The 27,011-nt window shown below is 34.0% G+C and overlaps 1 protein-coding gene across 1 annotated transcript in view; it reads right to left on the bottom strand.

Annotated features, from left to right (window-relative positions):
* Positions 1-27,011, bottom strand: part of ATAD2B (ATPase family AAA domain containing 2B) — a 151,000-nt gene that overhangs the window by 65,530 nt on the left and 58,459 nt on the right. The window contains exons 14-18 of the mRNA XM_060169207.1: positions 24,891-25,050; positions 19,903-19,993; positions 14,061-14,372; positions 11,590-11,725; positions 3,499-3,685 (exon numbers count right to left, since the gene is read on the bottom strand). Coding sequence (XP_060025190.1) covers positions 3,499-3,685; positions 11,590-11,725; positions 14,061-14,372; positions 19,903-19,993; positions 24,891-25,050 — 886 coding nt within the window. The remainder of the gene's footprint in view (positions 1-3,498; positions 3,686-11,589; positions 11,726-14,060; positions 14,373-19,902; positions 19,994-24,890; positions 25,051-27,011) is intronic.

Genomic DNA, 27,011 nt, shown 5'->3' with positions numbered 1-27,011 from the left:
AAGCCTGATAGTTGTTTTAAAATAGCATCTTCCTGCTTTAATATGCTTCTCTTTTTTTTTCACTTATAAGTAAGGTAAAGAATCTTTTCAAATTTTTATTGGTTGCTTTTGCTACTTTTTTCTCCCTATAAATGTCATGCTCCTATTTTGCCAATTCTTTTATTAGGTTGTTATTCTTTTTTCTTCCTGATTTTAATATATCTTTGTATAGTAAGGAACTTGTCCTTGACATGTGTTGCAAATACAGATTTTTACCAGGTTATGTCTATTAATCTTACTTAAAGAAAGTTTCTTGTCATGTGTAATTTAAAATTTTATAAAGTCAAATTTGTTCTTATCTTTATGTTTCCTGGCTTCCGTTCATTGCCTTGAAATTAAATACTTTCTCATGTCCAAGATAATATACTGACCTTGTGAATTATCCTAACACTTTTATAGTTCCACTGACAATCTAGAATTTATTTTGGGGCTAAAGAAAAAGGTAGGAAATCAGTTTTGTTTTTTCTTATTCCCTTCATAGAGCCAGCCAGTTTTCTAAGACTATTTATTAAATAATCCATCTATTATATGATATCAAATGTCATCATCATCATCATATACTCAACATCATCAGATACTAAATTCTATTTCTACACAGGCCTAAGCATGATTTCTCACTTTTGTTCTATTGTTTTGTCTATCCCTGCACAGGTACAAATACTTTATTACCACAGGTCTATTACATGTGTAAACATCTGGTAGGGAATCCTCATTACACTTTTTTCTCTAGAATTCTCCTTGCTATGCTCATATTTATTTTCTAGAGGAAACAAAGAGCCTTTTTTTAACATCTCCTCTTAAATTTGGAGGGATTATAATTATAATTATAATTGCACTTAATTTATAGATTAATTTAGAAAAGAACTCATAGCTATCCAATGTTGAGTCTTACCAGCCATTAGTTGTGAAAGGAGCTGCAGCAGTAGTGATAAACATGATGATAGCTGTCATTGTTGAGTACTGTATGCCAAGACTATTGGATGAGCTTGTTTTAATAATCACAGTAATCTTATGTGGTATCATTATCTTCATTTCATAGACGAGAAAATTAAGGCTCAAACAGGTTAAGCAACTTGTCCAAGGCCACAACCAATACACAAGTAGCTGAGATTTTAATCTGTGCAATATGACTTGAGTCTACACTCTGAATTACAGTAATTAAAAACAAGGTGTGGGGGCTTCCCTGGTGGCTCAGTGGTTGAGAGTCTGCCTGCCGATGCAGGGGACACGGGTTCGTGCCCCAGTCCGCGAAGATCCCACATGCCGCGGAGCGGCTGGGCCCGTGAGCCGTGGCTGCTGAGCCTGCGCGTCCAGAGCCTGTGCTTCACAACGGGAGAGGCCACAACAGTGAGAGGCCCGCGTACCACAAAAATTAAAACAAAAACAAAAACAAAACAAAACAAGGTGTGTCTTTCACTTATTCAACTGTCCTCAAGTGACTTTTTAGCTTTCTTCTTTTAGGCCATGCAAATTAATTGTTTAAGTTAATTCCTAGGTAAACTTAGTTGCTATTTTAAATGGGACCTCTTCTTCCATTACACAGTTGACCCTTGAACAAGGCAGGGGTTAATCTGTGTATAATTTATAGTCAGGCCCTCTAGATTTGCAGGTTCTCTGCATCCACAGGTTCAACCAACCATAGACCTTGTAGTACTGTATTTACTGCTTAAGAATATCCATGTATAAGTGGACCCGTGCAGTTCAAACCCGCATTGTCCAAGGGTCAACCATATTTCTAACTTGTTATCGTTTGTATAAAAGGAAACTATTGATTTTATAACATTAACTTTGAAATTGTCTGCCTTACAGAATTCTCTTATTGGCCCTAACCGTTTTTCAGTTAATACTACAATCATATCATAGGCAAATATTTACAACTTCAGTGTGTTCATTCCAATATTTATATATCTCACATGTAACTGAATCAATTTTGCATGCCTTAGTGATGGTATATTACTCTTTCAATGTGCTACTAGATTCCATTTGTAATATTTACTTTATGACCACTGTCTAAGTGAGATTAGACTACAATTTTCTTTGTATTTCTTTCAAAGGTTTAGCATCACTCTTTTTTTTGATTTCACATCTTTCCTTCTTTTTCTATGCTTTGGAAAAGTTTAACTGGCATCAAAATAATCTTATCCTTTAAGATTAAAAGAATTCACCTGTGAAACTGTTTGAATTTAGTGCTTTTTGACACTCAATTTCTTCTTCCACAACTACTGTCTATTTAGATCCTCTCTCCTCTGAAGTCAACCTTGTTAATTTATATTTTCCTAGTAAATCACCTGGATTTATTTTAAATGGTACCAAGTAATTCTCTTACTTGCATAAAAACTGCAATAATTTTGTCTCACTAAAAAGGAAAAATACAAGCAAACATATAAATCAACATTATTGTAAAACACTCACAGCCAGGATAAATTAAATGTATAAAACTTGGAGAAAATTACAGGTATATAGTTTTTTAGGCAGGCCATGGGTTTTGGAAAAAAAAACTTTAAATAGGGCTTTAGAAGTAGTGAAGTACTGCTAGGATGTTCATACCCAAAGAATTATAAATAAAAGAGAAATAAAACTGACATTATGAACTGTTTAAAAAACTCTATTTCATGCTACAAGGTACAGAACGGTTTTCAATTAGATAGTTTATGTATTAAATATTTATGAACTATAACTGAAAAAACAACAAAACTGTGTGCAGTGCTCTTAAGTGTTACTACTCCAGCCATCTAATCTCTAAAAGTAGGCTAAATATCAAAGTAGAAAGTGACATTCAAACACTTAATGAGTACTTACTATGAGCTGGGCACTGTGTCAGAGACACAGAAATGGTGAAGACATGGTCTCTTGGTTCAAAAAACTTATTCCCTTAGCCTCTAGTTCCAACATGACACACTTATAATAAATTCACAGTTATATATTAAAACGTCAAGAAATATAAACAGCCCCACTGTAATTTTGCTTCACAAGCTAGCAAATATAAAGTAGTTGAAAATCAAATATCAAACACACTTCATTACTGATACAAATGTATATAATTTTAAAACTGCTATCACTTTTCTATATTAATTTTAAATCCTGGCATTCTCAAAGTGGATATCATTTCCCTTACTACGATAAGGCTGTAAGTACAGATAGAAGTCTAAAGAGGCCCTGAAAAAAGGGTCAGTAAAAGGCAAAAAGAAGCTCCCTTTCTACACTGTTTAATGAAATGAACCTTTAATACAAGAAATTGGATTATTAAAATTTCAGAGAAGAATGAAGTATCATGGGAAAAACAATGAGCTCACTTTAAAATATCAACAGAATCCTCTGCCTTAATATTAGAATGTTAATGAATAACCAACAAAAAGTTAATATTCATATTACTGTTCTTTGAAAACATTTTATCTATAATCACTACCGAGATATAAACAATAAGAAAGTAGGATGTACTTTGATACAGTACAAACCTACCTGTGCACATGATTCTTCAGGTGTTTTGGCACTAACTGAATAAAGTGCTGGGAGATCTAGTCTGTGCACAGAGAATTTTTCTAGAGTGTGCAAAAGTGCTGGAGCAAGGTGAGAAGTTTGACCTGAGCCTCGTTCTCCAGACAGCAATAGTCTTGGCCTGTAAGAGGTTGGCTGATGATATGGTGACCTGCAATAAACGTAAGACATAATAATTATTTCAAAACCATACACTCTAAAGACCAAAATAAAATATTAGGAAAATATTTACATAAAAGAATGTAATGCCAAATTAACAGAACTTTTTTTTTACCTCTCTCATTTTTTTAAGTACAGCAAAGCATTTTTTAAATAATTACAGTTTTAAAATACTGATCTCTCTGGCCATATTAATACCAAGACATAAAAGTATAAAAATCCATCCTAAAAGAAAGTTCATCCTATCATACCACATATATTAACATGGAAAATGCTTCAGACAGTAAGTATGATTTAGTTATTAATTAACCCAGGTCAAATGTTAAGAATTCCACTTCTCCAACAAAGAGGTACATCTAAAGATTACTCAAAATGTAGGACTTCTGGGCTTCCCTGGTGGCACAGTGGTTGAGAGTCCGCCTGCCGATGCAGGGGACACGGGTTCGTGCCCCGGTCCGGGAGGATCCCACATGCCGTGGAGCGGCTGGGCCCGTGAGCCATGGCCGCTGAGCCTGCGCATCCGGAGCCTGTGCTCCGCAACAGGAGAGGCCACAACAGTGAGAGGGCCGCGTGCCGCAAAAAAAAAAAAAAAAAAAAAAAAATGTAGGACTTCTTTTTTTTAATGGTTAAAATGGTAAATTTTATAAATATTTTATCACAGTTTTTTTTAACATCTTTATTGGAGTATAATTGCTTTACAATGCTGTGTTAGTTTCTGCTTTATAACAAAATGAATCAGTTATACATATACATATATCCCCATATCTCTTCCCTCTTGCATCTCCCTCCCTCCCACCCTCCCTATCCCACCCCTCTAGGTGGTCACAAAGCACCGAGCTGATCTCCCCCTGTGCTATGCAGCTGCTTCCCACTAGCTATCTATTTTACATTTTACCACAGTTTTTAAAATAGGAAAAAAAAAAAGTAGGACTCCTTCAGTGGCAGCAATTTTGTTTCTAGGCCAAAAAAACTTAACTGTTCTTATCCTAATATATGATATCTAAAGCCCTACACCAGAGAAGGCAAATTTAGGATAACATATTAAAACAAACTCAATCAGTATTTTCAAGATTCTACAGCACCATTAAAAAGATAAACAAGGGGCTTCCCTGGTGGCACAGTGGTTGAGAGTCCGCCTGCTGATGCAGGGGACATGGGTTCGTGCCCCGGTCCGGGAGGATCCCACGTGCTGCGGAGCGGCTGGGCCCGTGAGCCATGGTCGCTGAGCCTGCGCGTCCGGAGCCTGTGCTCCGCAACGGGAGAGGCCACAGCAGTGGGAGGCCCGCGTAGCACAAAAAAAAAAAGATAAATGAAAAAAGTTTATCTAATATCACTATAGATAATGCAGGAAATTCTAAGCAATGCAATAAGAATAAAGCAAATTTAAAAATGGAACTAACGGAAAGAAATTGAACAAACACTGTTACTTGTAAAGAACATGATTATACACTAGAAAATCCAAGAGAATCAACTGATGACTGCCATAGTCCACCAGCAAAATAACAAGACTGAAGATGGAAATAGAAAAACCAAAAGATTTTCCTAAACACCATCAATAACCAATATAAAAAAGGAAGGAAGATTCTACTCACAACTGCAAAAATACAAATGATAAACAATATTAAATAATCTTAACGAGAGAGGTATGAAACTATATAGAATACATCATGAGCCTGAATATAGATGTCAATTCTTCCTATGCATTTATACCTAGCTATAGTTAACTATATACATATGGTTGGTTTATAGTATTTTATTTTATAGATTTTAAAAATGCAAATCAAAATCTCAAAAAAGATTTGAGCAGGGCGGGCGGGGGGGGAGATTTAAACTTATTTGCAACATTATCTGAAAAAATAATCAAGTAAGAACATCAAGGGGACTTCCCTGGTGGTCCAGTGGCTAAGACTCTACACTCCCAATGCAGGAGGGCTGGGTTCCATCCCTGGTCAGAAACTAGATCCCACATGCCGCAACTAAGAGTTTGCATGCCACAACTAAAAGATCCCACATGCCGCAACTAAAGATCCTGCATGCCTCAACTAAGACCCGACGCAGCCAAATAAATAAATTTTTTTTTAAATTAAAGAAAAAGAATATCAAGAAAATTTTGGATAAGTGTGCTAAAATCAAGAAAATTTTAGATAAGTGTGCTAGCTCCAATTTCAGAACATTTAAACCTGTTTTAGTAATTAGCACTTCATACACACTTCTTGTTTAATTTTCTTAACAATTCTATGAAATACATAAGTTTCCTCTTACTAAATAGATAAAGAACCCAAGGCTAAGAGGGGTTAGGTATAAGATTATACAACTGGGTGTCCATATAACTGCAAAGTCCAGGTTCTAAAACACAAAGTTAAGATGCGCCCTACTTTATACTGATACATATTACAGAACAGAATAATAGAATGAAGAATACACCAAAGAAAAGAAACACAGATCAGTGGTACATAGCAGCCCAGGAAACAAATCATAGTAATTGAAAGAATTTTATATAAGATAATAAGCATAAAAATAAATGGAACAGAGATGAATTATAACACAAGTATTGTTTTAAAATAGGGAGGGGGTTTCCCTGGTGGCGCAGTGGTTAAGAATCCGCCTGCCAATGCAGGGGACACGGGTTCGATCCCTGGTCCAGGAAGATCCCACATGCCACAGAGCAACTAAGCCTGTGTGCCACAACTACTGAGCCTGCGCTCTAGAGCCTGCAAGCCACAACTACTGAAGCCCACATGCCAGATCTCCTGAAGCCTGCGTGCCTAGAGCCTGTACTCCACAAAAAGAGAAGCCATCACAATGAGATGCCCTCGCACCGAAACGAAGAGTAGCCCCCACTTGCCGCAACTAGAGAAAGCCCGCGCACAGCAACCCAATGCAGCCAAAAACTAAATTACTTAATTAAATAAATAAATCTATAAAAAAAATAGGGAGGATTCAGATCCTCATTTCACAAAACAAAATGAATTCTAACACAGAAACAAAAAAAAACAAAACATTCATGTTTTTTGTTTTTTTTTCTTTTTTTGGGGGGGTACGCGGGCCTCTCACTGTTGTGGCCTCTCCCGTTGCTGAGCACAGGTTCCGGACGCGCAGGCTCAGCGGCCATGGCTCACGGGACCAGCCGCTCCGCGGCATGTGGGATCTTCCCGGACCGGGGCACGAACCCGTGTCCCCTGCATCAGCAGGCGGACTCTCAACCACTGCGCCACCAGGAAAGCCCTCATGTATTTTTAATTCATAAAAATCTAAAAGCTTTTGTTACTCAAAAATTACAATCTGAACCAAATGGCAAACACTCAAATGAGACAAATAATTAAATTTGCCATTAATAGGATTGGTTCTTAATGCATAAAGAGCTTATATGACAGTATTTTGACAAAAAATACCTTCTTATACAAAGAATGTAGACAATTCAAAAAGAAAATAGAAATAAATAACTTCTTAAAAAATGTTCATTCAACAATTTTAGAATGCTTCCTATGTTGAATGCCTTGGCCCGTGGTATCCAACAGTACCACTGTTATCATAGAGCTCATAACTCAGTGCATTTATTGGAAAAAGGAAGTAAATTACTATAATTCAGTGTGATTAATAAGCAGCACTCTTTAAGTACAGGGTGCTATCAGAGACTCATAAATGGCTTTCCTGAAAAAGTGTTACGAAAGCACAAACCCAACAGATCGAAGGCAGAAAGGATGAATTTCAAGAAATAAAAACAGGATGTACAAAGGACCAGAGGCTAAAAAAACCTCTTGGCCCTTTGGGGTAGAGGATATAGTTCATTACAGCCAGCTTCTTTTAAGGTTTTAGGGTAATGTAAGGGTAAAGATACCGGGGTAAGGGAGGGGAAGGGGGAAGGAGAATCAGACTGTGAAGGGCTATGAAGGGTTCTGTAAACCACGTTAAAAGTTGGAATGTACACTGAAGACAATGAGGAAGCATTAAGATGCTTAAGCAGGGGAAGTGACATAAGCATACACATGTCTTTGGATGACAACTCTAACTCAGCATGTCAGTATAGGAAAGGGTTTTGAAAGAAGGCGAAACAATAGGAAAGGTGACCAGTTAGGAGTTTGCTATAATAACCCAGGCATGAGATGTTAATAACAGTATAGACAAGAACAGTGTCAGAGGAGGTAGAAGGAAAAGCCTGGAATTAGACTTACTTAGTAAGAAAAATCCATAGGACTTGGTCATTTAGTAGATATAGAAGGGAAGAAAGAGGAAAGAGTTGAGAATGATGTCGAATTCTAGCTGGGACAACTGAATGGATGGTAGCTCATAGGACTCATGGGAAGAGAAGGAAAGACACAGCCAGCATATACCGAAAGATCTGTGACAACAAAGGGTGATAGGCAACTGGACAAAGTTTAAAGCTCAAGAGTGATCTAGGCTTGAGAAAGATTTGGTAGTTACTAACAAAGATGAAAAATAATGAAAATATTGAGAAACATCATTTATCTGTTAGATTGTTAAATATTAGAATACCGTTATTAGCAAATAGATGATGGGAAAATTGGTATTCTCATGAATAGTGAGAATGGAAAAAAGTACAATTTTCTGAAATTAAATTTGGCAAGTATGCCAAATATATGCCAAAATGTATATCCAAGGATATTCTGCAATTCATCCCACTCCCAAAGATCCCCTTACTTCTTAGTGTTCTCTACATTTTTTCCCATAGTACTTATCTTCTAACATCTTATCTATCACACTGATTGTTTTATTGTCCGTCTCCATCTAAAATGTAAGCTGAGTAAGGGCAGGGATCCTAGTATATTTGGTTCACTGACATATTCCAATTACCTAGGACAGCATCTGGCACATGATGGGCACTTTGACAAAATATCTATATGAGTGAATGAATATATGAAAGTGCAAACGATTCAAATAAATAAGAAAATATTATTTTCATCTATCTAGTTGGCAAAGATTTTAAAAGACGAACAGTGCTCAGAAATTACAAGGGAATAGAAAAAATAACCCTCTCATATATTAGTGATGAAATGTAAATTGGTACAATCTTTCTGGAAAGGTAATTTAACAATCTCTATCAGGTTTTGAGATGTATACACACTTTGACACAGCAATCAGTTTTTAAAATCTACCTTAAGGTCTGAATCAGAAAATGTTATAAAGATGTATACTTAGAAAGATGTCTATCACAGCACTGTTTATAAAAGAGGAAAACTGGAAATTTCAATTTTTATCAATAAGGTTATATAAATTATGAAACATCCAAAAAATATACTATGCAGCTATTTTAAAAGAATGACATTAAACATATACTGACATGAAATAACATTCCCAACATAGTGGGGGGGAAAGCAAGTTACATTAACAACCTTACAGGAGAATATAATTTGTATAAGATAATATATGGGTCTGTCTATATGGATACAGAGAATATGGAAGTGTGGTCACCAAAATGTTAACACATATTACCTTCAGGTGCTTGGGCTTTAATTTTTACTTTCTTCTTTATGCTCTTCTTTTTTATTTGAATTTTCTACAGAGTATATCGTCTTTCTAATCAGAAAAAACAAAGCTACTTTCATTTGGAAAACCTTAAAAAGTTCTGTTTCTAATCCCCTTATGGTAATATACAATAAGAAAGAAAACTTATCTTCCATCATAAGGGTTCTCTACCAGATTGATAGGCCTTAAATAGCTTGACTTCTATTTCATCTTAAATCTAAAGAAAAGGTTGCAACACTGTTTTAGGAAACTATTCCCAGAAAAAGAAACCTACCATCAATGCCCAAACTAGTGTTACTGACACCAGCATTAAAGTCATGCTTTCTACTTGTCTAGAATCTTATATGTATTAATCTGGCATGCTAACACATGTTGCTCAAACAAAAAAGCCAAACCAAACCAAATCAACAACAACAAAATACATGTGTAGTCCTCATTAAAGGCTTATGTTCTAAAGTAAATGCTTCTTTGGAAAGTGTGAAAAATCATATCATCCAACCTACCCTAAAAAACCCTATCTACCTATTAAGCTCAGAAATCAATTTGGAAACCACATAGTACAAGAGAAAGAATATGATCCCAGGAAACAAACAGTACCAAGTCTGCCCCCTACTAGCAGCATGATCATGGGCAATTTACTTAACTTCTTTGTATCTCAGTTTCCTCATCTATAAAATGATACCACAAATGCTAATGACTGTTGAGAGGCCTATATGTATTACTATATACGAAGCCCCAGCTTTATATACCTACCACATGTCTAGTTTGTAATGAGCAACAAATGCTAACTCCTATACCTTCATACTCAAAAGGACAGCAAATGTCACCATTTTTTCTGTGAAGCATTCCTGGACTTCCCTGTGGAAGCTTCTTAGTTCTGCTTTCATAACACTTTAGCCATATCACAATGTTTGTCACCCCCAAAAACAAGAACTCTTCCAGAGTAAGAACTATGTTATATCTTATTCATGCTTCGAGCACCTAGTACAATGCCTGGCACAGGGTAAAAAAAAAAAAAATGGCAGAATGAGTGAATAAATAAATAATTTATCAAAACATCTTTAAAAAACAGCTCATTCTAGGATATAGCTGTCTCACTATTAAATTAAAGTCAAAGCAATGAACTAGAAAAGCGTATGTAAAAGAGGTTAAAATTAAACCAATTCCTTGAAAAAGGCTAAGCCAACCAAAATAAGCCATACCACTGATATACATTAAATCAGTAACAGAATGTTCTTATTGAAAAATTGATAGTTTCTTAGCTCCTACTATGTATTTCAATTCAAATAACTAAAATTGTCAAAACAAACAGCACACACATGGCACACAGGCTAGCCAGGTGAAAGTCAGAAAAAAATGATTATTTGGTTTTCCCTTAGCCATTAATAAACAGATCTGTAAAATCACTGAAACAGTTTAAGAAAACTTCCCAGAGGGCATAAAAGAAAGGCTCTGGAGTGAAGAAAAAAGTTTCTAATAGAAGAGCTTGCTGTTAAAGAGTAAATTAAAGTAATTTAGTCTCATTTCAAAAACCAAAAAACAAGGAAGGGTTATCAATGCAAATAATCAAATTAACATTTCACCAAAATCTACATGGGAAAAACTTTGATTAAAGACTTAAATGTGTTCAAAATATCTCTAAAGAAAAATTACTTAAAAGTATACACAATCCAGTGTCTTCTAATAAAAGTCCTATTAGACCTACTTGACTGGAGCATTATGATTCTTTAACTATCATGATAATTATGTAAATGCAAGTGATGACGCTGTTAGTATTTGAAAACTATTTAGTCTCTTAATTTAAAATTACATTAGCACTAAAATTGTTTACCCATTGAAGTGCACAGCAAAAGCTGCTTTAATATAGACAAAGGTAAATGTAAATAGAAAAAACATAAAATCTAAATTAGGAAAGTGTAAACTAATGAGGTTTTGGAGAATCAGAAAGTTATTTGTTTAGTTACTGAGCAATTTCTAATTCAAAACCTCTTTAGTACCCTTAGAATCCTAAATTATCATATGAAACTTATTACAATCAAAATATTCTAGATCATGGTAAATATTTAATTTCTGTCCACTTTAGTTCAAATAAAAAGCAATAAAATTGGGGACATGGGTTTACTTTCTGAAGGCAACCCTTCCTTCTACTCTACTTAAAAAAAAAAAAAAAAATCCCACAATCATTTTAGGAAAAAATATCTTGAGTTGACCAATAAACCAATTTATTACCACACAAAAACATAGACACAGTAAAGTTTTCCAGAATTGTGTCCAAACAACAGAAAAACAAAGTCCTCCAGGTTACAACCATAAGTAAAAATATACTGTAATTCTAACTATAAAGTAGTAAAAATCACTCTAAATTGAAAGAAATTTCAATATAAATTGAAATCAATGATATAAATTGCTTACATTGTAAAATGAAGGTAAGGTTTATGTACAGCAGCAGCTGATGACTGTTTCTTTGGTGATCCTGAGTGACAACTGGTCTCGAAAATTGATAAAGCATTCTCATCTTCACTATCATCTAAAATCAGAGTTTCTATATCTGTTTAAAAAAAAAATCACAAAGATTATGAGGCTTAAAAAGTCCTTTAATATTAGTGCCCTACCAAAGCTAAGAAAAACTGGTTTAAAAATCAAGTGGCAAAAACTAATAAGTTATCCATCAAATAACACAGATTGTCCAAGGAAATTGACAAACTACAGTATTCTGAATAATTTATAAATGGAACCAATGTAATTCTTTCACCTTTACAGACTAGTTAAGTGTTATGAGATGCATTTTGGGAGACTACAAGAACTCTGGAAAAGAAATGGCACTCTCATAAAATACTCACCTACTTACTAAAAATTTCTAAGTTAATTTTGACCAAAACCAGTACATTTAATATAAATAAGATGGTTTAATTAATAGAGTAATTGAAGTATGGCCCAGTTCTTACAAAAGCAACAAGGAACAAATTGACCTTTATTTTTTCACATGGCACACACACACATATTTCAAGGAAAATCTAGTCTTAGTTAAGAAGGGACTCAGGAATTCAGTGGGGAAAAAAACCAATCTTAAAAAATGTACTCATTCAAGTAACACTGGGTCTTAAGTTGTTGTTCGATGGACTAACGGGAACTAAAATTCCTATTGAAAGTGCCATACTTAAAAATTTATCTGGACTACAACCTGAAGTATTAATAGCCGTAATTCATACACACCTAACAAAAGCGTCAATTCATTCAATAAAAAGCAATGCTACATGTGTAGGAGAAATGGGAGGAAATTAAGATTGACAGAAATCATACCCTTCCCCCAAAAAAACAAAGAAAAAAAATAGGCATGCTTTCTAAAATGAGATACTGAATTGTGCTGGCAGACACAGATTTCAATGGCTTTTAAAAGCCAAGTATTTAATACAACTAATATTGTAAAGGTTAATCAGAAAATAATTGAGTACCATGTGATTGATAATTTCATATATAAGGAAAGGATACTTGTCTAAGAAAAATATTAAAGACCAAAACAATCCAGAATAATATATCTAAATAATTAAAAAACAATGATTAATAATCAAAGAAAATTTGGTTTCTTTCCTCCACTGGTATGTGACGAAAAAAAATGAAACTAAAGCATACTTTATACTTATGGGGATAAAATGGTAAGAAAACACAGATAATAATGCCATAAAAAAATTCTCAAATGCAAGTAAAGAAGTTACAATCTCTCAGAAGAGAAGGTAAGATTTTTATGACCTTCTAAAGGTGACATAGTCTTTTAAAAATTAAAAAAAATTGGGAGAAGATACATATCCCTCAGTTTTGAAAATCAGAGATAAGAAATGTACAATTCATGGCAGAGTAGCTGGCTCATACATAATATTTGTTCTCCTCCTCATTTGACAAATTTAAGAAATCAAGTAATCGATGTGGTATTTCATGAGATATTTCATGTGATATTTCATGAGAAAATACATATATGACAAGCAAAATTCATTGAATATCGATGATTTTTACTATATGTAACAGTTTTACCATTGACATAATTCATTGGACAATTTTTTATACAGTGCAGACTACATGTTAAACAAAGAAAATGAGGATAATTTTTTTTAATTACTGTCTCTTCTAAGTTCATGGGCTTTTACTTTGATTAGCACAGGAACCTAGAGTTTTCCTGTATGTGAGTAACATTTTTAAAAGTAGCTTTCTGTTTTTATCTCAAATCCAACCAAACTACAATCTTGAGGCCAGAAGTCAAGACCTTCTATCATCAGGTTCTAATTTACTGCCCTACTAGTAATTTACACTCCATTAGCACAGCACACTGCAGAGTGCTGTGCCAATAAAACAGTATGATGAGTTGAATCCAGAGGGACATTATAGCAACATGGTTAAGTGCATGGGCTCTGGAGTCAGGCTCCCTGAGCTTGAGCAAGACCTAGAACTTACTGAGTGACCCTATATAAGTGAACATCTTCATTTTTGATAGAGTAAGAGTACCTACCCCCAGGATTGTTATGAGGATTAACAAATGACAATTTATGTAAGGGCTTTATGATAATAAAAGAAATGTAAGCCAATAATATCATAGCCAACTTTTCTAAAGGTGGTAACACTCCTACATTAAGATAGTCAGAATGTTCCAAGAGTGAACAAACAGAACAAACATCCATTCATTCTTTTTATGGACACTGACTAGGCAACTACTGTATGCCAGACAATACGCTAGGCCTAGAATAAACAGTGGCCAGTGAAATGGATACATTTCCTATATTCATGGCAAATACAAAAGAGTAACACATAAATACCCTTATAAGAAAACTCAGAATTTATTTACTTATGCCTGTACTTGTTTCATTTTAACAATATGAAAAGGTAATTTATACTACCTTCTTTCTTGTCACTCTGGCTAATTTCAGCATGAGGAAACACTTTTTGCAAGACTGCTAGGATGTTGTTGAAGCTTCTTTCCAGCAGTGGTCTTATGATGGGGGATAGTGCATGTCCCGAAGACATGACAGCACGCTGGGAAGCAGGCACGATATTCTGCATTGCGTGGTAAAAATCTTGGGCGTTGAGCACTATTGAGGAAACATCTAGCTGCAGTTTATGACTGCTAGCATAGATCTGGGGGTAACGCCTCCGCAGGGCAATCAGGGCAGCTTCAGTGCACAGGGCCTTGATATCAGCTCCGCAATAGCCTAATGCACAAAAGGAAAAGGATAACAAAGGTAAGTCCATTTTTCCAAGTATCAACTCTATTTTGCAAATATGCACATCTTTATCTAAAATAAAATACTAAATCAATCATGTGCAATTTCACTAGCAAAATGAAAACTGACCATTTAAAGTCACCTAATAAAACTGTTTACTCATTAAAACTAAAAATGTTTTGAATATTTTAATTAACAAACACATGAACTAATGATATTAAAAGAAAACAAGTCATATATTTTGTGCCAAAACCAATTACAATTCAGGAAAGGTTTTAAAAAAATAGTTTTATATCAGGAAAGGTTTTAAAAAGGAAAGGTTTTAAAAAAATAGTTCAGGAAAGGTTTTAAAAAAATAGTTTTTTTTACAAAAAAATAGTTTTCAGGAAAGGTTTTAAAAAAATAGTTTTATATCAATCTTTCATCAATATTTCCAATTATTAGTTTAGTCCTCATGACATTACAGTTTTCTATAAATTTTTCTAATATTACTAATTTCCAAACACATATAATGGAGCAGTACAAAGTAGTATACATAAGCGGAAACTTCAAAATCAGAGCTATTCTACTACTAACTCTGAGTGCAACCCACAAGCAGGTTAGTATCTTATTACCCCCAAAACTATACTTTAAAGTTATGATCATCTCTGATAGTTCCAAAGGTATTACAGGGAATGGGAATCCGTTAAATTTCTACATTATCTTCCTTTATATATATATATTTAGTTTAAAATGATTGATAATCTAGTTCAAAGGGCTACAAAGATATGAGGTATCATCCATTACCCATATTTAACTGATCATGTAGTTAAACAACAGATCAAGCCACCAGTGCTCTGAAATCATTTCATTCATTTGAGCGACAAATACATAGAAAAACATATGAACTCTTAGGTTTTTACCACAAATGGGAAGAAAACCTCAAACTAGTCATGGTGTTTTTTTATATGGACAATGAAACCTGCATTTGGCCACCTTTATCAGTTATGCCAGCAGCAGGAACCACCCGAACTAATTACAGAACATTAGTCCCTAAGCTCTTCAAAGAGTGGTATCAGGTTTATTTATCTTTTTATATCTCACAATGACCTTGTAGAACACTTAAATACTGAAATTAAAATGGTGATTAGATAGGAAAACTACGAGCAGAGAAGAAATAGTACCAGACTAACTGGCAGAAAAAGAACATTAAGGAACAAAACCATATAAATCAAACTGACTCACACATCTATAATAAATTCTATCCCTATATCCCTCAGTAGGGCAAATGATCACGTTAAACAAGTCCTACACATAACAGAAAACTCCTCACCCTGCTCTCCTTTTTCCACAGCACTTACAACCTTATCATCTACATATTATGTTTACTGTCTGCCTTCCCCAACTAGAATGTGACCTCTGTAAGAATCGGGGTATTTGTTTGTTTTGTTCGCTAAATGTATCTCAACTACCAAGAACGATGCCTGGCCTGGCATTCAGTAGATATCCAAAAAATATTTCTTGAGTGAAAGAATGAATGAAAAAAGAAAAGAGTAACTCCAAGGTTATAGTTTGGAAACGTATAACTATTAGGTTACCATGTATTTACAAGAAAGAAGGGGATGAATCATATCTATTAGGCTTTTCTTTTTCTAAGAAATCTAAATTCTTTTACTATTAAACCAACTTACTCACTGTAACTAAAAATTTCAATGAAAACTATCAAGTACTATATTCATAAACATTTATTCAGAGGTAGGGGAAAACTTAATATGACCTATGAGAATTTAATTCAGAAAACTATAAGCAGATTAAGCATTAACACTGCCCCATGACAGCAATCAATCTCCCAAATAATTCTTCAGAATAACCAAGTTTACCACGTCTCTCATTTTATTTTCTATTTCTCAATGAATGAACCTGACAAAAAGTATCTTTTCCTGTCCCATACACATCTGTTACATTAGTTCAACAAAATAACTGTAGAACACCAGCTCAGTTATAAACAGTTAACTAAATAATCCATTTCAGAGGAAGTAAAGAATAAACTACCGTCTTCAAAAAAATATAAACCACATTTCTTTTTCTTCTTTAAAAGTATATATACTTAGTGAACATACTACATGACCCTATTTTTAAGTGCAAAAACCTAATTAAAAAAGAGAAAACGTTCAAAAACAATGCAGAACAGAAAAAAGCCACTAAAAGGTATTTTATGTAGTAAATGTTGCCCATAACATTTACGTTTGACATAATAATATAAATAGCAATGTTTGTTCATTTTTTTTAATTTATTAAAGATAATTTTAAAGCTTATCAACAATAATAGATTCCACTTAAAGAAGTAAATTTTCTTCACTGAGTTAAATAGATGTTTTGTATATTGACACATTTTATTAACCATATCAAAAAAATCACATTTGTTAATATCATCACCAATCTCATCGCTAAAGTCTTTTAAGTGCTGGCAAGCTGTCAGCTCACAATGACAAATATAAGTCATAGAATGCCCTTTGAGAACTGCTGTGTAGCTTATAATCCCTTTTTTGTTTTTTAAAAAATCCTAATTTTTGCTTGGAAGTTTGAATTTCATCATTAGTTATAAACTAATCCTTGAAAAAAAATAAAGAAGTAAATTTTCTCATGGATTATCATAACCAACAGACTATAAATGATAGGCTTTATCTTCTTTACATTTGTTTGTGAATGAGAATTACTAGTTTATATCTGTGGTTGTCAACCTTGACTAGTCATCTGAATAAACAATGAAAATGAGTCAAAAATAGATTCCCGACAAACTTAATGAATCAGAATCACTAAGTGGTGGTTTAATATCATAAATGTGTATTTTGAGAAAACTTTACAAGTGATACTGATATACAAAAAAATTGAGAACTACTGAATTAATAATACACTTTCCTTACTAGACTCTAAAACAGAATTAAAGGTACATCATAACCATGGCTAAATAGGCTATATTAAGGGTGACCACATGTCCTGGTTTTGGCCATTTGCCTTGTCATAATTAACAGCGTATTTTTTCACTCTCAAAAGGGTCCTGGTTTAGAAAAATAGACGATATGACTATTCTAGAAATACTGAAATACAGCCTTTTGAGAGTTAAAAGTTGATGTTAAATATCAATTTCCCTTCCATAAGAATTCCATAACTATACTAGTTCTACCATTACAACTCTAATAGTCTGATGAACACACAGCTAGATACCAAAGAAAACGCATTCCTAAATACTGCTATTAAGATGGAAATTTGTCTGAAAGAATGAAAATATAAGCTATTCAAAGAGGTTATAAACTAGAGAAAGGTAATAAAATTTTATGAAGTTACTTTTTAAGTAAAATACCAAACAATGAAGGTCCACAAGCTAAGATGCCACACTGACAGATACCCTTTCATTGTTTTGGCCCTCTTAGTGAAAATGAATAGAGAAATATGATTAGATTAAAGTTCTTCATTAACCTTAAGTTCCTACTATTTGTGCACATGTTCTGGATACCAAATTATTTGAAGACTACTAAAAATCACACCTATTATGCATGCAAACCTCCAAGTACTTGGGAATTCATTTCAAGGTAAAAGTTACCAAATCCATAACCTCTAACAAGAGGTCAACTATCTTTGCAGTCGTTCATTAAGACTGCATACTCTTTTGTTAGGCATAAATTTCATTCAGCTGAACCCATACATGTTAAAACATCTTTGGGATACCTAAGTGCTAAGCTCATAATGAATTAAAAATTTATTGCTATTCCGTTCCTGTTGGAAGACCTGTATTTGCTTTTTTCTTTTTTTTTTTAAAGTGAACTTAAATGAAATAAATGTCATAATCAAAATCAGAAGTCAGTTAATTATAATGGATTTTTATGTTACTCTCCAGTAAGAAAATAGAGTATATATAAGCAGATTCTAAACCAGCAACGCCACCCCCAAAAAAGGCAAGAGAACTTTTTCAGTCCTATAAAAAAGTATGTCTTAAAATTTTTTTAACTTAAGAAACAGACTAAAAGCTAAAATAAATAACTTGGTAAAATGAGAAGGAGTGGCCTTTCGAAATGAAAAAGGAAACTGAGAGTCTAATATTTAAGATGAAGAATTAGAGTATATAATATTTCAGATGGCAGATAGGGTAAAAAAGTAATTTTAAAATTACTCTTAGGGAATTTCCAAAATTATTTGAAGACTTCTGCTTATTTCAGTTAAGGATCATTCTGTGACAAATTCACAGATGAATCTACAAATATTTCCCATTCTGATCTATACTGTAACACAATAATATCATAAAAGTAACAGGAAATAAAAGGGGTCAAATTTCAAAAAGGGCAAAGACTGGATTTTGTACCAAATACCACCCTCTCCCATAAAGCAGCACAAGGCTTTGCAAAGGTCAAGCCAAATTTACATGAAATGGGTTTGGCGCATGCTCTCTTATACCAGGCAAAGCTTAAACTGGAGTAGTGCTGGAGAGATTTACGTTTTCTCCTCACCAGAAGATGTCGAGGTCTTTGTGGTTCAAAAGCTGAGGTATGCTGCTTCGGAGATGGAGGTCCCTGTGGATGAAGAGGATAATTCGGATGTAGCTAACTGAATGGACTAATGTTCTATTTAAGTTTTAATTATTTGATGGTGGACCACAATGATTTTTTAACTAAGTTGTTCTTTTTGGTTTTGGTAACTTTAAAATTTTCCCAAGTAGACTGCTGACTATTAGTGGACTTATTAGGGGGACTTCTTCATAATGCTTAAAAAAAGTTCATGGAGAGATTTTTTAATTTATATTTTTGAGAGAATGAGAGGAAAACAGACAAAAGACAGAAAAAGAATGAAGGAAAAATACCTGTGTGTATATTCAGTTGCTTAATACCACATTCATTTTTACTTCAGACCTAATTAGAGCCAAAACCCTGAATTCTAAAACCTCTGAATTCCGTCTCCTATGTATGGTCATGTATGTACATAAAACACTCTCACCATATCCTTTTAGGACAGTAGTGTTCGTTCACTCTGTAGGAGATCTTCTACTTTGTGAATAACTTATTAACTTGGAGAGTTTTACATTTGGGGAAATACTAGCAGATGTCATTAAGTATTTTCTTTGAAGACTCCTCTCACTCAACTTCTTTCTAAACCACCAGCATGAGGATGAGTCCATCATGTAATCTGTGAAGTAAAAGACTACAATCCTGCCCTATCCCTGGACCTTCACCTCTCGTTTAAGCTTATTTTTCTTAGTAAAACTTCTGAAAGGGAACAATTCCTAAAAGGAGACACTGTAGTAATACTGGAAATCCAGCACTCAATGAAAGGCATATGACCACTGAGCTTTGATAATCAAAACACCTAATGGCAGCTAAAATTCTAATTTAGAAGTGTTCAAACGTCAAATGAAATGTTTACATTTAAAGGCAAAGCCATCTATTGCACAAAAACACAACTATACTCATTCACATTCCAAACATAAGGGGAAAGGGAGGCTGATCAGAACAAACAATGACAATCAAAAAATTCAAACAGTAGCACTTACCAACACATGTTTCAGCCAATTCACCTAAAAAAGCATCTGACAATTTTGGATTCCAGTCCCTGGTATGGATCTGTAAAATGTGTTTTCTTGCCTAAGAAGAAAAGCACAGATAAATAAAATCTTGCCTAAGGAAAAAAGTACAAATAAATAAAATATCCTCAACCCCAAAATGTATTAGATGGAACAAATTTATCAACTAACCATATCCCAGAAAAGCAACCGTTTATTTTAAAAGAAACATAAACAGCTTGGCATCCGCATCAACTCTGATTCCCATAATAACCCTGTGAGCTATGTAGCAGAGATCTTTGTTTCACAAACTAAGATACTTAACATCCTGAGACGTAAAGGAACTTGACTAGCGGCACATATGACTACGTGACTGATATAGGACTAGAACTCAAAACTAAATTTCACTTTCCTCCAAGTCATTTTAACCATTTGAAAACATGTAAACAAAAAAACTTTAATGTGTTATAATAATCATCTTTTAAACAAACCTTATATTTAGATTTCACAGGCCTTTTGGTTCTAATATGCATAAAGTATCATTAAAGTTTTAAGTTGAAGAAGTTTTCAATTAAGTAAATAAATATAATAAACATCATCTTGTAGGTTAGTTAATGCTTTCACATTTAATGTATAACAAGGTAATCTCCATAAATATTAATTGAATTCACTATAAAAGGAAGGTTTAAACAATTTTACCTTGATTTTTTTCTTTCAAAAGAGCATTCTTTACCTTAAATCTAACTGTATAGCACAATCAAAATTTTAACATCTTGGTTCCAAATTAAATGAAATTTCTTTTTCTCCCACAGTAAAAAATAAACACTGAAGTATGAGTCCATAATCACCTGAAAAGTCACATCAGAATTTTTTTTTCACATTTGCCGTCTTTCAGGGGAAAGACAATGCTTTCTAAAATTGAGTATACTTGGGCTTCCCTGGTGGCGCAGTGGTTGAGAGTCCACCTGCCGATACAGGGGACACGGGTTCGTGCCCCGGTCCGGGAGAATCCCACATGCCGCGGAACGGCTGGGCCCATGAGCCGTGGCCGCTGAGCCTGCGCGTCCGGAGCCTGTGCTCCGCAACAGGAGAGGCCACAGCAGTGAGAGGCCCGCGTACCGCAAAAAAAAAAAAAAAAAAATTGAGTATACTTGTTTCCTCAACACTGCTACTTGAGTTTCTTGAAACTATGAAAAAGCAAATTATAACAAAGATGATAATATTATTGCCTTGGTGAGGAATCTGGGGTCTAGCACAAAAACAAAAAGAACTTGAAAGTTTTCAAGATAAACTTTGCTCAAAAAGTTGACAAAATCTGGAATCAATAGCTATTGCTTCAATTCCAAGTTCTAAGTTAGGTGTTCAGCTACCAAAAATAAATCAATGATGTAAGAAATATTTTCTTTCAACTTGAAATATCTGCCTGAACAGATATTAAAAGAATATAAAACCAAGGCCCCCAAAAAATATAATTCTCAGAGCTTACATAGTCTAGAAGATGACATTAAGAATCTATATAGACTTCATTAGCAGAAGGGGCACCACTCATTCAAGACCCTTAGAGAATCAGAAACACGGCAAAAAAAAATCTAAGCTGGAAGATATCTCAAAAAAGATCTATCGGGGCTTCCCTGGTGGCGCAGTGGTTGGGAGTCCGCCTGCCGATGCAGGCGACGCGGGTTCGTGCCCTGGTCCGGGAATATCCCACATGCCGCAAAAAAAAAAAAAAAAAATCTATCTGTATCCCTTCATTTTACAAAATAAGTAAAGATTTAGAGGAAATGAAATTAATTACGTAAAGTCAAAAGTTATTGTCAGGTCTCTGAGACATTTAAGTGCCTTTCTCTTTTTCTATATAAAGAGTCTCCTTTCTTTATCATAAAAACAAGAAATAGAAGAAATTATTTAAATCAAGAAATGTTTCATTACAATTTACTCTATATGGCATACAGAATAGTAAATCATATGGTTTCTCCTAATAGAAAGTAGCTTCCTCTATTATTAAGAGTCAAAGGCAAACTCAGGTCACTCATTCTTTAGGATTCATGAATATACACATAACATTTATAACAATAATCATACTGCTGCTCATGATAAACAAAAGAAATTAAGCATTACTGCATAAAGAAGGTACATGCTATTTTATGGTAATAAAGAGTTAACAAAATTATTAAAATTTGGCACCAAGACTTACTTTTTTTGTTGTTTGTTTTTTACTGTCACTTGCTCAAATAGCAAGAGTCATGATATTCCACTTCCCAAACTGCATGCTAATATTAGACACTGACTGGTATCAATTTAAATTAATAACCAAATGGAGCCTTATGACTGCCCTTAACCCTTCTCTATTCTATTCATGAGGCTATCTTCCAGCAGACTAGTTCATAGCTTCTCTGTCTTCACGCTCAGCCTCTCGTTCAGAACTTGCTTCCTAATCCACTGAGAAAACTGAAGCAATCAGAAGGAAACTTCCAAAGGTACCCCATACCAACTCTGTCCACCTGTTAGCATGTGTACCCGCAATATTCTGTCTTCTCCCTATTATAACAGATGAACTATCAAATTCCTATCTATAGTCATTCTCGGGACTTCCCTGGTGGTCCAGTGTCTAAGACTCCACACTCCCAGGGCAGGGGGCCCAGGTCTGATCCCTGGTCAGGGAACTAGATCCCACATGCTGCAACTAAGACCCAGCACAGACAAATAAATAAATAAAATTTTTTTAAATTAAAAATAAAGTCATTCTCATCACTCATACATTAAATCCAATCCCCCTTCTCGCCTATCAAGGCAAGAAGATAATTCTCCTTTCTCAATTTCAGCACCAAAACTTCCTTCCCTACGGGATATTTCTCCCATCTTAAAAATAACAAAACACCTTCTCTTGTCCCCAATTTGCTCAACATCTCACCTCAATCCTTTGCTTCTTATTACAGCAAAACACTTTGAAAAATTTATCTCCATTCACTGTCTCCAATTCCTCCCCTCCCTTTCTCTTAAACTAACCATATTCGAGTCAAGTTTTTTGCACCCACCACTAATTGAAATTGTTCCCATCAGGTTTCACCAATGACCTACATAATGCTAAATACAATCGCCAATCTTCTGTCATGTGATTTAATTTAGCAACATCCGACACAGTTAATTATACCTTCCCCATTGATATAGTTTCTTCACTTGGCTTCCAGAATCCCACTCTCCTAGTTTTCCTCTTACCTTACTGACTGCTTCTTAAGACAGAGGAATTGTATCATCTAGTCTCATGACCTTAAATATTACCTAAGGAAAAAAAGGTGAACAGCCAGTCTAGGTTTTTTCCACAGACCCAGGCCAAGAAAAATGATCTTAGGTTTAGGTCTTAAGCACTGTTTTCTTGAAACTTCGAAAGTTAAAATTAATATGGAAAACTATGTTCAAGATCCATACTTATACAATATAGTAAGCCACAGAACATTTCCATCATCACAGAAAATTCAACTGGACAGTACTGTTCTAGACCTCGTTTACTGTTAACTCTCTGATTTGTGTGGACTATACCTGAATTGTGAGGACTATGGTTGGCATATGGACTTTGAGGCCTACATGACTAGGACACTAGAGAAGATAATTGGAAAATCAAGGTAATGGCTTTCCTGTGCCGAAATGAACACTGGCTGTGTCTCTTAGAGCTAATAAGCATATTCCCCATCTACTGGTAGAGCCTAAAAGATGTGCTTGAACTGTTGTAAGATGTTCCAAATAAGATAGCTGATGCTTCCCCATGCTGAAGTAGACTACTTCAGTCTTGTCTCCTATAACTAAGCGTACCTCTATGCACTGGTACAGCCCTAGAAGCTCACTCGGGTAACAAAAATGATGCTGTATACACTATGTTTCCCATCCTGACAAAGCTAAATAAACTTGGTGCCAAAAAAAAGCCTATAAGTTGGATCGTCAATCCAAAACTGAGACAGATATAGTGGCTGTTCAGACTGTCGAACTGAGGTAGAGACTGCTCTACACAGACTGCTCTATACAGCAGAGCCATTGCCTTCATTTCCCTAGAGTCTACTGTACTGTACTAATCACTAAGCTTCTCACATCTGTGTACATAAACAAGGCATTTTACAGAGATCCAAAATCAAAGCCATATAACAGCAAGTGCTCGTGTGTGCATGTGTGTGTGTGTGTGTATAAATATATATATTCATATGTAGTACCTTCTCTGCTCTCTTTTGGTTATATTTATATAGGTATGTGTTATAAAGGTTCTAATTAGGCTTGATATGTTTAATACATGCAAAGCATTGTCAAATACAGAATCTTCTCTGAATATGTCCCTCCCTCTCAAATATAAATGTGCAGTGAAGATGACAGTCAATGATTAAACTGGTCAAAGACTAACCAAAATATTGCCAAGTAAAAATAGGACAAGAGAACTCTGTATAACATATTAAATAACATTTTACATAGTCAATGACTACACACTGCCCTGTTTTAATTATGTTCTTATTTTTTTTATTATGTTCTTTTTAAAACTACACTATAATGAATGGCATTTGCTGCTTTTAATTAAGATGTTACAGCCATTTCTATGAGAATTTGCATATTGGGCTCTTATTCATAAAGCCACCATTACTCTAAAAACGTTATTTTTATGGGAACAAAGGTACTTTGGTGAACAAGAGACATATAACCTGTCATACAAGATAATTAATACAATGTGGAGAACTAAAGAAAAGAGTAAGTAAGCATCTATAGTAACCTAAAAATCATACCCTTACTTCCTAAAAATCATAAACTTTCTGATAATTGTTAACAAAAAAGATTAAATTATTCAATAATGACAAGAATTTTTTACGGAGTAACTAAGATATCCAACAAGCACAAAATTTTGAAAATGACAACTCATAAAATACCACTTTCAAAGTATATGTATACATATATATATATTTCATAATTGAGTCACAAATAAATCTTAATATATCAAAAACTCTTACCTTTTGATCAGGAAGGTTGAAAAGAAATTCTCTGTCAAAACGACCAGGTCTCCTGAGAGCAGGATCTATAGAATCAAGTCTATTTGTAGCACCAATAACAACAATTTCGCCCCTATTGTCTAATCCATCCATAAGAGCAAGGAGGGTTGATACTATAGAGCTGTAACAAAATTTTCAGACAAAATTTTAAAAAGGGAAGAAAGAAAAAGTTGCAAAAATTCCTGCTTATATTAACTTTTATCAGTCTTAAAGACTAAAAAAATGGATTTTTATATCCATGTTCACAAGTAAAACTAAGTTCCATCTAACTTTCTCATATCACTCTAAACAGGTTTAAGTCTTCTGCAGATATAACTGACATACAATATACTGAATATATTTAAAGTATACAAATTGCTAAGTTTTGAAGTATGTGAAACTATCACCATAATGAAAAAAAGTAATATCCATCATGCTCTTCTTCATGCCCTTCAAAATCCATTCCCTACTGCTCTTCTTTGACCCAATCCCCTGGCAACCACTGATCTGAGTTCTGTCACTATAGATTAGCTTGCATTACCTAAAATTTTATATACATGGGATCACACAGTAAATACTTTTTTTTTCTGGATTCTTTCCCTCAGCATGATTATTTTGAAATTCACCACATTGTTGGTTTAACAATAGTTTATTCCTTTTCATTGCTAAGCAATATTCCATTTTATGGATGGATCCCAATTTGTTGATTCACATGTTGATGGACATTTAGACTGTTTCCAGTTTTTGGCTATTACCAAAAAAGCTGTGAACATTCATACAGGTCATGAAGATGTTCCCACAGGTTTTTTCCTAAAAGTTTTACACTTTTACCTCTTAAGCTTAGGCCTTCATCCTCTTAACCTTTAATGTTTACAGAATCTAAAATAACATCATATTTTGTATTCCTAAATATTGCTTTATCACTGTCTTTTTTTATCATGGCCAATTGTGCAACAGGTTGGTCAATTTTATTTTTTTCAACGAAGTGACTTTCTACTTTCCTGATTTCTGCATATCTCTGTTTGCAGTTCATACATAGTTAGCTATAATTTTTTATTTTACTAATACCAGAGATTGCTTAGAGTTAGGACAATAGTTCTTGATAAAAACATAAAATTCTCTGCTTATCTTTTTGTCATTTGTTTCTTATATTTTGTATATTACTAAACTTTGGAAATTAGTTGTGATTTAAGGCACAATATATGGTCAATTTTTATAAATGCTGTGTTTGTTTGAAAACAGTGTTCATTCTATAATTGCCTTAGATAAGTATGCCCACAAGATCAGATTAATATAATAAAGTTGTTCAAATAATCTGTAGAGAATTTATTTTATGCTCATTTGGTCTATTAATTACTGAGAGGTACATGATATCTCTCACAATGATTATCAATTTGACTCTTTGCAGTTCTGCCAATTTTTGTTTTATACAGTTTGAAATGAAGTAATTAGGGAATTATAAATTTTAAACTATTACATCTTTTAATAAATTGAAGATTTTATCATTGTAAATTGATCCTCTTTTTATGTATAATAATGCTTTCTGTCTTAAGAGTCTCTTTTGTCTAATATAGCAATAGTAGCTTTCTGTTAGTATTTACTTGATACACTTTTATACCATTTTCTGAATTTGACTATTTTGGACATTTTACATAAATGAAACAGTACAATATGTGATCTTTTGTGTCTGGCTTTGTTTCAACTAGCGTAACGTATGTGAGGTTCACCAATGTTACATGTATAAGATAAACACATGTAGCATGTGTCAGAATCTCATTCCTTTTTGAGGCTGAATGATATTCTACCATGTGGATATACCACATTTTATTTAACCATTCATCAGCTAATGGACATCTGGGTTATTTCCATGTTATGACTATTATGAATAACACTGCTGTGAATATTTGTTACTAAGCTTTTGCATCCCTTTTTCCCACCATTTGGAACCTCTCTTATATGTATCCTTATATGTATTGATAGTTAGAGTTTCACAAGTAAATACATATGTTAAAATTACCAAGTGTACTCTTTAAGTATATCAATGAGTATATATAGTATTCTGTATCAATTATACCTCAATAAAAGAGTTTTAAAAAAATCAGT

Source organism: Lagenorhynchus albirostris, chromosome 13, assembly GCF_949774975.1.
Source record: "Lagenorhynchus albirostris chromosome 13, mLagAlb1.1, whole genome shotgun sequence".
Taxonomy (NCBI): domain Eukaryota; kingdom Metazoa; phylum Chordata; class Mammalia; order Artiodactyla; family Delphinidae; genus Lagenorhynchus; species Lagenorhynchus albirostris.
Note: the sequence above shows the minus strand (reverse complement) of the source record. Positions and strands in the feature narration are given on the sequence as shown.